The 14,625-nt window shown below is 37.7% G+C and overlaps 1 protein-coding gene across 2 annotated transcripts in view; it reads right to left on the bottom strand.

Moving 5' to 3' along the window:
- Window positions 1-14,625, bottom strand: part of HHAT (hedgehog acyltransferase) — a 147,119-nt gene that overhangs the window by 58,712 nt on the left and 73,782 nt on the right. For both annotated transcript variants that reach the window (XM_017811609.1, XM_017811608.1), the window contains one exon: window positions 1,103-1,247. In XM_017811609.1, coding sequence (XP_017667098.1) covers window positions 1,103-1,247 — 145 coding nt within the window. The remainder of the gene's footprint in view (window positions 1-1,102; window positions 1,248-14,625) is intronic.

Here is a 14,625-nt window from a genome sequence, read left to right on the forward strand (position 1 = left end):
AATTAACTGAAAGGAAAGAATTTAAAAGAAAATAAAGCCTTTTAAGAAAACAGAAAACAAATATTTTATGCTTTAAGAACAAAAACTAAACATGAACTAATACTTCACTCCATCTTTCCTGCTCAGTATTAACAAAAAGCTTCACTATATTTTATGCTAAAAATGTACCTTTCTTTGAGCTGTTTGAATGTTTTTTTGCTTCAGTACAGAAGATAAACCATTTCATTCATGTACATAATTTACTCTTTAAGAGTTTCATTGTTTTGGGATGCTTAAGTAGGACCTTGGGTCTCCAGAACTGACTTCTAAGCCATTGCAAGGAACGAGGAGAAAACACCTCACGAAGGAGCAATAGACAGTGTGGTCTTTGTAGGAGAATGCTTCTAGGCACAGAAGCCTATTAGTACTTCCCTTATGAGGAAGAAATATTCCTCCATGAGATCCTTATTTGACAATATGGGCCTCTGGCAGGAATAACACTAAAAAGAAAACTGGCCCTACTTACACTGAGCTCTGAGAGAAAAATTAAAGCTTAATTTGTCTCCTGTGTCAGCTCACAGCACAGTGGCACTAACTGCTTACTGAGCAACACCACAGGCTGATACTGTCACCCAAGCTCCCCTGTCCTCAAACTTGTCCTCAATAGTCAGCAGGTCCCTACCCTGACATCAGATTCACTACAAAAAAACCCAATTAATGGCTCAATTATGCTGTATCATGCAGCTCTCATCCACTAACCTTCCACAGAATCTATGGGGTTGGCTTTAGTACGCCTGTTCTTACTGATGTACATGAAATGCAGAATGGGGGGGAAAAAATCCAACCTTGCTACCTTGTCACACATTTATTATTTAATCTTTAGTGATTTCACTGACAGAGAAGATGATAACTTTCTTTGTAGACTTGATGGGAGAAAGGCAATGTGTCTTTGTAGTCATGCAGCCTGCTTAGTTATTTAGGTTTTGTCAGACAGATTTTTGACTGTTTTGAACAGGACCAGAAAAAAAGTTACTCCCAGTTAGTGCACTGAACCTGGCTCAGCCCACCCAAGGTAATATTTGGAAAGTTCTATTATCTAGAAAGCACATAAAAATAAACTTGCCTTCCATAAAGATCCTGTTCCAGTAGATTTTTCCAACTTGATTTCCTCCAAGAAATATTAGATTTGATAAAATCAACATTGAAGTGCTAACAGATGCTAGGACAGCATGAAGTCGACGACGAATTCTTGGCGAGAAGAAACGTTCCTGAGGGGTAAAACAAAAAGTGCAGATGAAGTTAACAATCCCTGCAAATTTTCAAGCAACCTTAGAAAAAGACATTGCCATTATGACAAACAACTTCTATAGAGAAGTTCAAATCCTTATGGAACAGATTTTAAAATATCTAACACAACTTCTCACCACTGCCATTTAAGTTTGAGTACGACTTTATGATAAAAAGTGGTGTTGAATCATAGCTGTGGTTGAAAGGGATCTCTGGAGGTCACCTAGAAAGGACATCAAAGCAGGGTCAGCTGGAGCAGACTACTCAGGACTGTGTCTGGTTGGGTTTTGAATATCTCCGATGATGAAGAGTGCACAACCTCACTGGGCCAACCCCCTCACAGTTAAAAAAGATTTTCTTAGGTTAAATGGAATTTCTTGCATTTCAGTCTAAAGCCCACTGCCTTTTGTCCTGTCACTAAACACCACTGAGAAAAGTCTGCCTTTGATTTCTTCTCCCCTACAATTAGGTATTTCATACACATGGATAAGATTCCTGAGTCTTCTCTTCTCCCTGCTGAACAGTCCCAGCTCTCTCCACTTCTCTTAACAGCAGAGCTTCATTCTCTTGGCTGGACTCTCTCCAGTATGTCCAGGTCTCTTTAGTGGGGAGCCGAGAACTGGACACATTTCTATACATTTAATGTCTTAATTATTTTCTTATTAAATGTTCTCCTTGATGAATTTTTACTGAGGATGCCAACAGTAACAACATGATTCTAGGGGTAATACTATCCAAGAGGTTCCAACATGGAATAAAGCACTTCAGTATACAACATCAAACAACTTCAGAAGTCGTGAATCCTTGATTGATTAATAAGTCATCACTGAAAGATTCTGGAGTCAGATCAGAACTGGTTATAGCAATGACTCTTAAATAGATACATCTAAAAAATACATATAGACACAATCCCAAATATTTTTGTCAGTGCAAATATTACTGCTCATGTTCGAGAAGCATAATTATCCATTGTAAAGGTTTTGGTACTGTTGTTCTAATGATACAAATGAAGTTGGTCTCTCTCAACTATATACTAGTTTACACTTTTTTTTAATCTGTATTTGGCATTATCACCTGAGGCGTGAGTGCAGCATAGAGACTGCAAGAAGATGGTAAAAGAAGGATGAGAGTTTTAGCTACCTCCAATATTCAGCTGCTAGAAGAAATTTTAAAGACCATTACAGCACTTCACAAGGAAATATTGTCTCATTACTGCAAAAGGAAAAATATCTTGTTCATCATGGCCCTGGGCTGAAAACCTCTGTACATAGTGCTTGAATCTACAAAAGGCTGAATGCTTTGTGTGAAGTGATGAGTATTTGCCAGGGCATGGAAACTAAGGAAAGTCTTGGGGGCTGCTCAGCCTCCACGTCACAAGTGATGACGTTGCAGAAAACAAAGTCTTGTGACTGCAGCATCAGGAAAAAAAAAAAAGAGCAGTAATTAATCTTTAATAGCTACAGCCAGACCAGAATTCATGCTCAGATACCTGAAATAACAGAAACACATGCTCAAAACAGGCCTAAAAATACAGATCTAGAAAATTAAATTGCTCATTCTGTAAACATCAAAACAATGTTTCTACTGCTAGTGACAAATCTTCAAATAAATTGCAGTTACAGGGATAAAAATACAATTTCAACATATTACTGCAAAGTAAATCTCTGCTAAATTGAATGTTAGCCCCAGTCAGAGCTCTGCCTAGTATGAGTCAGTTTGAGTCAGCACAAAAACGGAGATAAATAAGGTTTAAGGAAAGCTCTGCATCAGGCTGTATGTACAATACAGCAATAGTCAATCTTCCATACAACACTGTGAAAAACAGTCATGTATGAAAACAGAGACTGAGATTTTTCTCTGAAAATTTTGCATGAAAACCAGGGCATGATAGGAGAAAAGTAGAGAATATAACATAATTGTATAAATATTCACTGACATAGACAGTTTCTCAGTGAAATAACTTTTTCCCTTTCTAGTACTTTGCATCCTCAAAGCTGCCCAAGGACCTCCAATACATTCTCCTTCTGACCACACACACACAGAGGACATCTTAAGTTTTTCTCTTCCAGAAATGTAAAGATTGAATGTGTACGAAAAACGTAAGCCATTTCAGAATGTGTGTGCACACAGAGAAAAACATTCAAAATCTTGCTGTTAAATCCATGTTAACAACCAGGTTTGAATAACAAGAAGCTATGATCACGCTAGCTTGAACTTTTTTGTTGAGTCACCAAACTTACCTGCTTCTACGCTAACTAATTCTGACTAACCTGCAAAAAGAACATCGTCTTTCACTCTCCCTCTGTCTTTCAATCTTATTTGTCAACACTAAGGGAAAACAGTTTGAATTAAGAAAGGAGAAAAAGTTTTCTGCTCAAGCTGTATATAGAGATGGACAACCCATCAGACAGGTGGTGCTGAACTGCATTTCCATCAACGTATTGATCAGACTCAGTAAGTTTGCAAAGTCTGCCTGTTTTACAACCCAAAGGGGTATGACTAAAACAATATGAATAGCTAAAAAAGTTCTACTTTTTTTTTAAATGGAGTTACTAAAAAAATAAACTGTCACATATAGTACAACACACTCAACAAAAGTGCTGCATGTTAAACAATGCAAGTTAACTGTAGTATAGACCATAAAAGCCTTTAGCCATTTATAAGGTATAAAGGAGCAGTTTAAGACAGAAACAGTTTAGACAAACACTGAACCTTTTCTGGATTTTGCTGTAGCTAATTTCCATTAACTTTGCTAGGCATTGATCCAAAAAAGCAGTACACATTTTCCTGACAGTCTTTGATGTAAACGCCACTTTTATTCAGCTGCAATGAAGGTAAAAAAAGAGCACATTCTTTAAACATTTCAAGTCATCTAGAAAAAGCTAAATAGGAAAGTATCCAAGCAGCTACTGTGAGCAGATTAATACACTGGAAGCATTATTTAGCCACGAAAAAGAAATGAGGCTGATCTAGATAAACAATAATACATTTTTTTTATTTAAGTATCTACAAGCATGTAGATTTTTCTGAATGTACAGCAAGTTGTTTACATCAAAGCAAAATTAAAAAAACCCTCTGCACTCACAACTCTTCATTATGTTATTTAATGCTTTTAACAATATCCTCCATTACAGCAATAAAAACAACTGCTATGGATTGGTGGTGTTTCTCTGGATTTTACTGCTGTCTCTTTCCTCTTTTCCTGTCGGAAATAAGGCCACAAGGTAGAGGGGTAAAAGAGCACCTACTGTTAAAATGACAACGAAGCCTTGGCTGCTTGGCTGAAACCCTTATATTTGCATTCCCCCTCAATGCTCCATCTTGCTTGTAATCTTGCTTCAATACTTCACCAAATTTTACTTTTAGTAATGCCCACCTCCCCACACATTGTGAAATAAAAGGAGTATAGCATTTAAACTACACAAAAAATAGATATATTGTCAAGATGCTCAGCCCAAAGGCATGCGGCATGACATAGAAGGTGACCAATAAAAGGTTGGCTCAGTCTACCTTTCCTGGAGCTGGATGGAGCTTGGGTTATTATTTTAAACCCATTCCTGCTGTAAATGAAGATCAGCCTCAGACATTTTTGCCAGATGTCGGAAAAGCTTCCCTCTGCACACCGTTGGGAAGAGCAAAATTGGCTGCCATCAGATCTCTCTCAACTGAGCCTTCTCAGTCCCCTTACAAAAATAAATGATACTATCATGTAGCAGGGTACCTTGACAAGTAAATCTGTGTATGTGTTTGAGAGTGGTGGAGGAAGACAGGCATGAAAAAAATTGAAAGGTCCAAACATTTCCATTCCTAAAACCTTTTCAAGTTACACATGCACATCACATTTAGCCAGAAATGGGAAGCTTGTATAATGGTTGTTTCTTAAGAAAGATAGCTTATGAAGGACAACACACACCAGAACAGATCATTTAGCTTAGAATTAAGAGTCAAGGTAAAGGACATGGAAAAAGTTAATTTTGAGTTAGAGAGAAAATACTTATTTCATGTGCTTTGCAATGTAATTACACCACTATGAATGCAAAATATACAAACATGGCAGGAGAAATGGCTTCAGAGAGCAGACCAAAATTTAAAGAACTTCCCTCTAAGGTGAGTTAGAGCTGATCAGCAATAAATCTGCATTTTTACAGGACTGTGTACAACAATATTATTGAATGGCATGGAAAGATGAAATTGAGGGTCCAGATAAATGCATTTACATCTCCTAGTTAGCCAACAACAGAGAAAATACTTTGGGGAATACTGACCAGGCTAAGTTCTTCCCTTCCACGTGGAAGGTGGTAGTGACAGGACGAGCCATAATTAGTGACAGGACAAGGGGGAATCTCTTCAAACTGAAAGAGCGTAGCTTTAGATTTGATACTAGAAAACAATTCTTTGCTGTGAGAGTGGTGAGGCATTGGAACAGGTTGCCCAGAGAAGTCAGGGATGCCCCATCCCTGGAAGCGTTCAACGCCAGGTTGGATGGTGCCCTGAGCACCCTGGTTTAGTGAAAGGTGCTCCTGCCCACGACAGGGGCATAAGAAGCAGCTGATCTTTAAGGTCCCTTCCAACCGAAAACATTCTATGTATCTGTGAAGTTGAGGAGACACCTAAGGCCAAATTCTGTACAGCAGTGAAAACTAGGCAATCCTATACAAAATATCACACTGAAGTCTTTTACAGAAATATATCCACCAGTATTTGTTCAGGGAAACAATCCTACATTTTCCTATGGCAACCATTCCTAAACTTCTAGCGATAGTGGTGGCACCATGAGGATTTGGCATGTCCCAAAGGCTCACTGTTCAGAGGGCTGCTGAATCCAACTGCAGTAGCTTGTTCTGGGAGCAGGCCACAGGCATCACTCTGGTTTAGGGAGGGCTCAGGAACTGGGGTGCATGTTTTCTACCACACTGCAAACCCAGTCTGATGACGGAGTGTCAAGTAGCAAGAAGCGTCCCCTGAGAGACATTAGCTGGTACCTTTTTAGCAAATGCTCAGAAGATGGAAAACATCTAAGCACGCTGCATTTGCAACACATCTCATTTGTACAGCTGTTCTGAGACAGATTAAAGAAAACTTCTACATCAAGTCAGTGATGTTGAGCTGACTTTTTTTTAGTATAAGCTTTTGGTTATAGTAAACATACTTTAACAAGTACCATGTAAATGAATTAAACTGCCCACAGTTTAAACAAGCATCCATCTTCATGGAGTAAAACAGATATTCACATTTATATCTTTTTGAGCTACTCATCCAGAGAATTGATAATCCAAGCATATAGCAAAACAAGTGCATATGATAAAATTGGAGAAGCAGTTGAATTATTTCTTACGTGAACATGTGCACCATGGAATAAGACTGTCAAGATGCTATGGCCAGAGTGACATGAAACATGCTTAGTACTATGAACTGCAAAATTAGAGATTACATTATTCTATTTTCATCTAGAACAACTTTGGAAGAATTTTCTTTTTTTAAACATACCATATTGTACTACTGTTCTACACATTTCATTCTCTCCCACTTAAACCTATCAGTCAATTTATCCATAATAATTTTAAAATAAGATATAGAAATTGTACTATTTGTTGTGTTAAAGAAATCAAGCAAATTAACTACCATGAATGTAACACCAAGACCTGCATTGTCTTTCACTCCTTCTCCTAGAGTATGAGAGGAGAGTAAGTGTGCTTCCTACAGTTAGTAAAATTGCATCTTCTCTATTTCCTGACGGTTTTTATTAGACAAATAATGCTAATACAATGTTGACTCATCTTTACGTCACAAAACCTAAATTCTTCGCAATAGTCTGCTATTTAGGGTTTACAAGGATTTTTTGGGAGAGTACACGGATGGGTAAAATGTTTGTGGGAAAAGGTGCCCAGTACAGGAGGGGCAAGGGTGCTGCTTTTATGCATATCAGCAAAATGCTTGGAAAAGAACTCAAATCACTTGCTGGAGTTCCATTTGCCAGTGCAGTTTTCTGAGCTTCGGTTTTCACCCTTCACTGTACCACAGCTGAAGAATAAGCCCCTCCCTGCCCCCAATTTCGATACTTTTCTACAGAAGCAAGAGAGACCACCCAGTCAATCTTAAAAGTGCTTCCTTTCAGAAAATGTGCTGAGTTAAATGACAAGCCAACTCTTCAGTGTCTAACCCTGAACCCCAGGAATCACCACAAGAGTGAACACCTCAACGCATACCCTGAATCTGGGTCATCCGCAATGCAGCCATTTGCCAAAAATAACGGGACAGCATAAAAACAGGAGCATGGGTGAAGAGCTGAAAGAGAGCGAGGAGCAGATGGGACAGTGGGAAGGGAAGCGACACATCCTGACTAACAGTTACTGGCTATTTTATCTATCTGCAGTTCAGCACACTGAAAATGGAGGGCAGGGTGTGACTGAGCAGCTGGGGAAGCAGATGGGACGGAGGAAAGGCTGAAAATTGTGACAAAGCTCTGCCAAAGAGAATGTCAATTTATTTAATTTTTAAAGTGAGCAGCAGAAATGAAGATGGGTTGGGTCCAAGCAATAGGGCATCTTATGCTTGTTAATTCACATTGTCAGTGGGTAATGGTGACAAAAGTGTGTTTGGGAGACTGCAGAAACAAAGGGAGGGACTACATGTGCTCATTAATGATAGTAGAAGTTAGGCTCAAAGATCAGCAGGAGCAGGGGAAAGGCAACTGATGAGAGGCTGACATCTCAATAGGATACACACTCCTGCACTCTGAAGCTGAGGGACAGACGCTCAATACAGGGAGAGTAGAGACTGTACCACAGAACAGAAACACAACAAAAATAAAGAATTCTGTTTGAATACATGTACAAAATATTCATTTATGAAATAATCCGAAAGAATCTGTGGAGTCCCTAGGGCTGTAACAGTAATGAGGTAAAGAACAGGCCTGCAAGTGAATGAGATGTGCTACCAGATCTTATCCATCAATAACTGCCACATCAAACAGAAGAATAAATTTACTTCCCCATCAACATACACTGTACAGTTCAGGAATCGTGGCAGTTATTCCTATTTGCTCTGTTCTTCAGCTAACTCTAACCCAGAACCAGTCCCCTTTACTTCACTTTGCTTTATTTTTCTTGCATTTTATTTTGCTTGCAGTTGTTCCCTTCTTTCTGCTCAAGCTGAACTGTGGCCTGAGGTCATATCCTGTTTCTTTTCAAGGTATATACTTTCCTTCCAAAGCAAAGGTAAAAATTAGCTACTGGAAAGTTCACACATGAAGGCAGGAACTGACAGCATTTTACCAAGAGACAGGATGATGCAAACAACCTGTAATTCCCTACATCACTCCTATAAAAAGAGGACCACACAATTAAAATCAAGCAGCTGTCAGTTAAGATCTATTTTCACAAATAGAACTTGATTCTGAATTTAGGAATAAATGCTATATATAGCATTTGAGAAGATACTCATCTTCTCTATTGATGTCTTACTAAACATTCACTCAACAAAACGCTGTCTTGCACTAGCACCATTTCATTTTTAGATTTTCCGAAGGATCTACATTTATAGCATCTCTCAGCAAACAGCCAACTCCCCCTTCTGTTTGAAGAAAGCCTCCTACCGGTTCATATGTATCCACTACACTTACAGATGCATGTGTGAAAGTTTGACATACACAAAAGTAAATTTCTATACTTGCTCCTACATTTAACTCTTCACCATCAAAGAACCTGCCCAAACATTTATTTTTTTAAAGTGGCAGCTTGTGAAAAGTGTGAAATGAACAGCATTGACATGCACCATCCTCTTTTCTGTCTTATGTTTAAAGCAGGGAATTTAACCAAGTAATGGCAGTGTACATACTCCTATAAATGTGTCTCAGCTCTCACCAAGAAGGACTGATTGAGAGAGTCACACACTCTCCTCTGTGTCCAGGTCCTTGACATCCCTAGTTTTGTTCTTCTGGTTCCCATTATGCTCATTCTGATTCTTTCAGCTCTCTCATCCACATTTTAACATTTTTACCTTTTAAACTGTAATCCAGTTGGGAAGGGACTTAACTTCATCAATCATTAGTGCTACATTTTCATCCTGCTCTCATGGCCCTTCTAAACACTGCCATCATGAAACTATTATCAAATAAATAATACACAGTAATAATCCCCATGGAGACATCTGATAAACACTCCCAGCAAATACAGACCTCACTTCCCCTGTGGCAAGTTTCTGTAGCTCAAGGCACAGCAGAAAGATCAGAGTGCAACCACTCCTCAGTACTTTAACTTGTATTTCTGTAACTGCTGACACCTAATGCCTGGACTAATTTTTGAGGTGAATCACAGGGGGAGGCTCTATTCAAGTAACTTTAACAAACCATTACATAACCACCATCAGTCTGCCTTGTTTTCACACCACAGCATGATTTACTTCCTTTTGAAACTGCATTATGAACTGGCCACCAGAAAACTGCCCAACATCTCCAAAACAAAGAGTAAATAATTCTGGTAGGTGGGAGAAAAGTTTTTTCTATTGTGACAGCGGAGCAGCTATGCAAGGGGCTTCCAAGTTGACATTGTGGTCTGAAACAGAACAGTAATGGTTAAAGACAGGCAGAAAATCACAACAGTTTCTCCAGTGCTGGCATAAAAAATAATAATTTTTGCACAGATTTGACAAAAAATGGATGCCTGTACTCAAAAGGTAGGAAACAACAGAATGTGTTATCTCTGAAATCTTTCTGCAGTCATTTTTGTCATTCAGCATATAAAAGCCGGTATCATATTGCATACACTTGTCCCTCACACAAAACAACTCCTACTATGTTTTCAGTCTTTGTTACTCAGTCTGAGGCAAGAACTTCCCTCAGTAAAAAAAAGACAGTGTCGCAATGCAAGTGTGTTTCTGTGCATGCATTGTCAGCTGGGCTCTCAAAATGTTATGGGATTTACTTCTGTGAAGACAAATGAACCCTTACAAGAGAGCAGAGAAGAGAGAAAAGAATAAAATCAAGCAAAAACAGAAACGTGGCAAGAATTGCTTGACTCAGAATTATTGTTGGCAAAGCTAGAAGTCACTGGAATGATAAGGATACATCAGCCAGCCCCTATTTACCTTTGATGGTCATTCAGCAGCTCAGTACAAAACAGCACTTCAACAACTCAGCTTGCTGCTTCTAGGTACCGTACAAAGACCAATTGTCACAAGTCTGCCTTCACATCTAGGAAGGGAATTTTCTGCCAGTTTTGACTCAGAGTACATCTACTTTGGATAGTAAAGATTTCTGGTTAGAGCAATGATATGGCTGAACTCAAGGCTGAGGTGGGGGGGTATGGAGTGGGTGGCAAGCCCCTTCCAGTGGTCTAGGTTTTGACATTATGAGTAGTACCTAATCTCAAAAAACAATTCTGCACTAGAGAATACGAGTTTGAGGAAGGTTTCACGAGAGTGAAGCGACAAACTCAACAGAAGTCTAGAGCAAGTATATAAAAATGTTATGAAGAAAGTATCATTGGCAATGCTTGTCACTTAATTGAATCACCATGTTTCAATAAAAATATGTATGAATTAAACAAAACTATTAGTAAAAAAGAAAAGGCCAGACATGCTTGACAACAGTAAACAAGTGATATAAATACTTTTTCCACCAAATGAAGCAAAACAAAGATCAAAACCTAGTGTGTGCTGAAGAACAGCTGAGAAGGGTCTTCATTTATTGCAGAGATATTATTAAAGATTTTATCTCACAAGGTGATCAACAAACATATCTCCCTCGAATGACTTCCTATTGTTTGGTCACATCTTGCCTCAGCTGCAGAAGGAAACTTTACTTATCTCACAACAGTTCAAAGTGAATTATACGTGCAAAAATAAATTCTGTCATTAAAGGAAATAGTTATACATTTGCTCAGTGGCTGTGAAATTCACAGGAATTTGAGCTTGGTTAGGCTGAATTTGGGCCCTAACACAGGGCTGAATAATTACTGCAGCGGAACCTAATTGGCTTCTTTGTCCCACTGCCTTTAAACACAGAGGCTCAATCTACTAGCCTGTACTGTTTAGGTACATTTGCAAGAGGGAGGTTCCAAGTAGTCGAGCTCCTCCTCTTCCACTTCTTTTCCTTGGTTTTTGGTTCTTGCATTGTACTGGTTTGTATGCTTTTCAGATTCCTCTTCATTGGTCAAATCATCTAGCAATAAAATAACCAGAGGAAGTAAAGCTTTCTGCTGGGGTAAAGAGCTAAGTCAGCTCAGCAAAGATTCCAGCAGGAAGGTGTGTGGAGGGGCAAGGGGCAAGACTGCAAGGAAGGGAGAAAAGAGAAATTAAACCTTTCCCTCTTCAACAGCAATGAGCTGTTACATCAGTTAATTCCCTTTCGAATCACAGCCCAGAGGTCAGGCTCACCAGTCAGAACCTTTCCATGCTCCACACCAGCTGTCTGCAGGACCACTATATAATGCATAACTATTATGAACAACTGTAGAGATTTTAATGCATCTAGCAGAATCAACAGGGTAAACAAAATTAGGCAGAGGAAAAAAAATGGACAGCCCCTCCCCACCACCACACCTAAACTCTGAAAGACATCTAAAATTCTGTTCTCTGCAAAGCTAAAGATATCAATTGTCAGATGTACCACATGTCTGTTATCCAAAACAATGGAGATATTTTAACTGTAAAGACAAATGTATGTTCATTCTTCTGAGGAAAGAAGAGGAATCACACTAATCAAAATCATGGACATCATACAAAATATTTTCCCTTTTGCAAAGAGGGGTTGGGTAGGAAATTTCAGCATACTGAAATAGAATTAATTAGTGCACCTCATTCCAGCCATAAATGATAATGTAGAAATCAAAGTATTTTATACTTTAAAAAAAACAAAACACTTACAAGGATAGTACAAATTACTTTAAAACATGCCTTGCTTAAAATTAGTTGGTTTCTCAAAATGAATTTTTTATGGCATATTTAGCTTCTTACTAAATAAATCTAGAAATAAGATCTTAAACTAAAAATTCATCATAGTATGATTGGTAAAAGAGAGACCTTTACAACTCAATTAAAAAAAAAATCTTACTAAACTGAATGACATGTTTTCACTGTAAGAAAGAACTAAAAAGATAAATGTTTCTGTTTCAATTTACATTAAAACTTTAATTTTATCCATCTGCCAACTTCACTCACCCTTGCTACATCTTCCTTTTGGATGATTTCCAAATATTTCTTTTTTAAAAATCCATTGATTTAAAGGTGTTGCCAGCTATTCTAAGGTTTAAATAATTCTAAATCTATTTTTGTACCAAGATCTAATTTTTTTTTTATAGATCTATATGTCGCTTTCCTTAAGGAAAAAAAATTAAAACGCTGCAAGAAGGATAGCCATAAGCATTTTCTTTCAGAAATCTGACACATTATTTATTAAAAGTCAATACAAATTCTATCACTGATTTCAAATGAGTTACCACTGGAGTATCTGTTCATCTGTAAGAAATGAATACAGAATCAGTGAAGCAAAGCACTACTTTGCTCAGTACAGGTCTAAATATCACTTGAAAAATTAAAAACAAAAACAAACCCCAAAAAATTGCTAGAAACACGATGAAACTTCTCCCGTTTATAATATAAAGTTCCCAGATAAGCCCTAGTTTACAATGCATAGCATTTATTTTTGTTTTATACATAATGTTTTGCTGAAAAGACAATATTAATTAATTCAGTTCTAATTTACTGATAACTAACAATTAATCTCTAGGGGGAAAAAAAGATATGTAGACAACTTTTCATAACACAACTTACTGAAACATGAAAGTTCAGAACTATGTAAGCTGAAAAGTACATAAGGAGAATCAGCTCTTTTAAAGCTGAAATCAGGAAGCCACACATTGGTTTGAAACCAGTACAAATTAAAAAGTTTCAGAACCAATTTTTGGGGGTCAGGAAATTTACTGTTTTCAGTAAATATTTCTTTGTATGCCGATTTTACTTCTCACAAATAATGCCCATGCTTCTTTGTTCATTCTAGCTCAATATGCCTGAGATGACATTTAAAACATGTCAGACTGCTACAAAAGTGTTATTTCCTCATATTGCACTAGGTTTGAAGTGCTGAGACTGAAACTACCATAAAAGCTGCATAAATATAGGGTCTTTATATATATATATGTATATATATATATATTTAGTCACACAAAGATTCAATGAAGGATGAGACTTGAATGTGCTTTATTTAGATTTCTAAATCTTCCCTTTGCAAGAAAATTGAGACAATATGGGGGGGAAGGAGACAGTTTTGATACCGTTTTTGTTATTATTTGTCATTAATTCCATCTTAAAAACAGAGAATTAAAATTCAACTTACACTTCTAGATTTTTTTATATTTTATTAATTAAATACCTCCTGCTCAACTTAACTATGTAACTCAATTTAACAATAATACATGAGGAGGTTTGGTAAATAGAATGGGTTAAAAAAAGCGTATACCTGTGCTTTGTATATTTTCAGAAACTCATCTGCTATTCTGGGGACTCAAAAATAGGCCTCAAGAGCCAACACTGAGTGAAGCTCAAGAATGCAAAGGATTTCAGCTTGTCAACAGATGACATTTAAGTGAAAAACCCAGCCCCCAGAAGGGAGTCTTCAACACCATAGTGACTAGGCTTGCAGCACACCTCTCACTAAAACAGGATTATAGGAATGTTTCCAAAAGCCAGATTACATGGGGGAAATTTATACAGGGCATTAAAAAATTTTCAGTTTCTTTCAAAAGTGGTACATTTCAGAGAATGTCATATCACTCCACCCCTTGATAAGGAAATGTCAAAATCCAACTACTCATCTGTTCCCCAGTCTCAACATTCAGAAGAAAATGGGAGTTAGTTAGAAGAGTGAGGAAAGAGCAATAAGGAGCGGTTTGCAAAGACTGTAGCTCACATCATTGTAGAGAAACCTTCAAGGCACAAGGCAAATCATGACTCAGCCATTACTGAATGCAGCAAGATCTGTCTAATGCACTAATTTAGATGCCAAGACTATTCATATTAAAAATATTGGCTTCAGAAATATTTCAGGGAAAGATGTGAAAGTGTCTTCTAAGGAAGGTCAACAGCTACGTTTCCAAACAGAAATGAACAAAAAAGGAGACATGGAAGACACTAGATAGGCCAATAAAAACACTGGATGAAAACAAAGAGGAGGAGGAAAGGGAGTAAAATGCACTTGGTTCATTGTTAGGGAGTTCATTTATGCAAAAAAACCCCTCATGCCAGCATCAGTTAACTATAAGTAGAACTACATGTTAGAAATTAATCCAACATATAAAACCCCCATCTTCATAATGCCATAACCATTTTAATTTCTGTGATATTTAAGCACTTAATTCCTTAAGA

The sequence above is a fragment of the Lepidothrix coronata genome, unplaced genomic scaffold (assembly GCF_001604755.1).
Source record: "Lepidothrix coronata isolate B3197 unplaced genomic scaffold, Lepidothrix_coronata-1.0 Scaffold33, whole genome shotgun sequence".
NCBI classification, from domain to species: domain Eukaryota; kingdom Metazoa; phylum Chordata; class Aves; order Passeriformes; family Pipridae; genus Lepidothrix; species Lepidothrix coronata.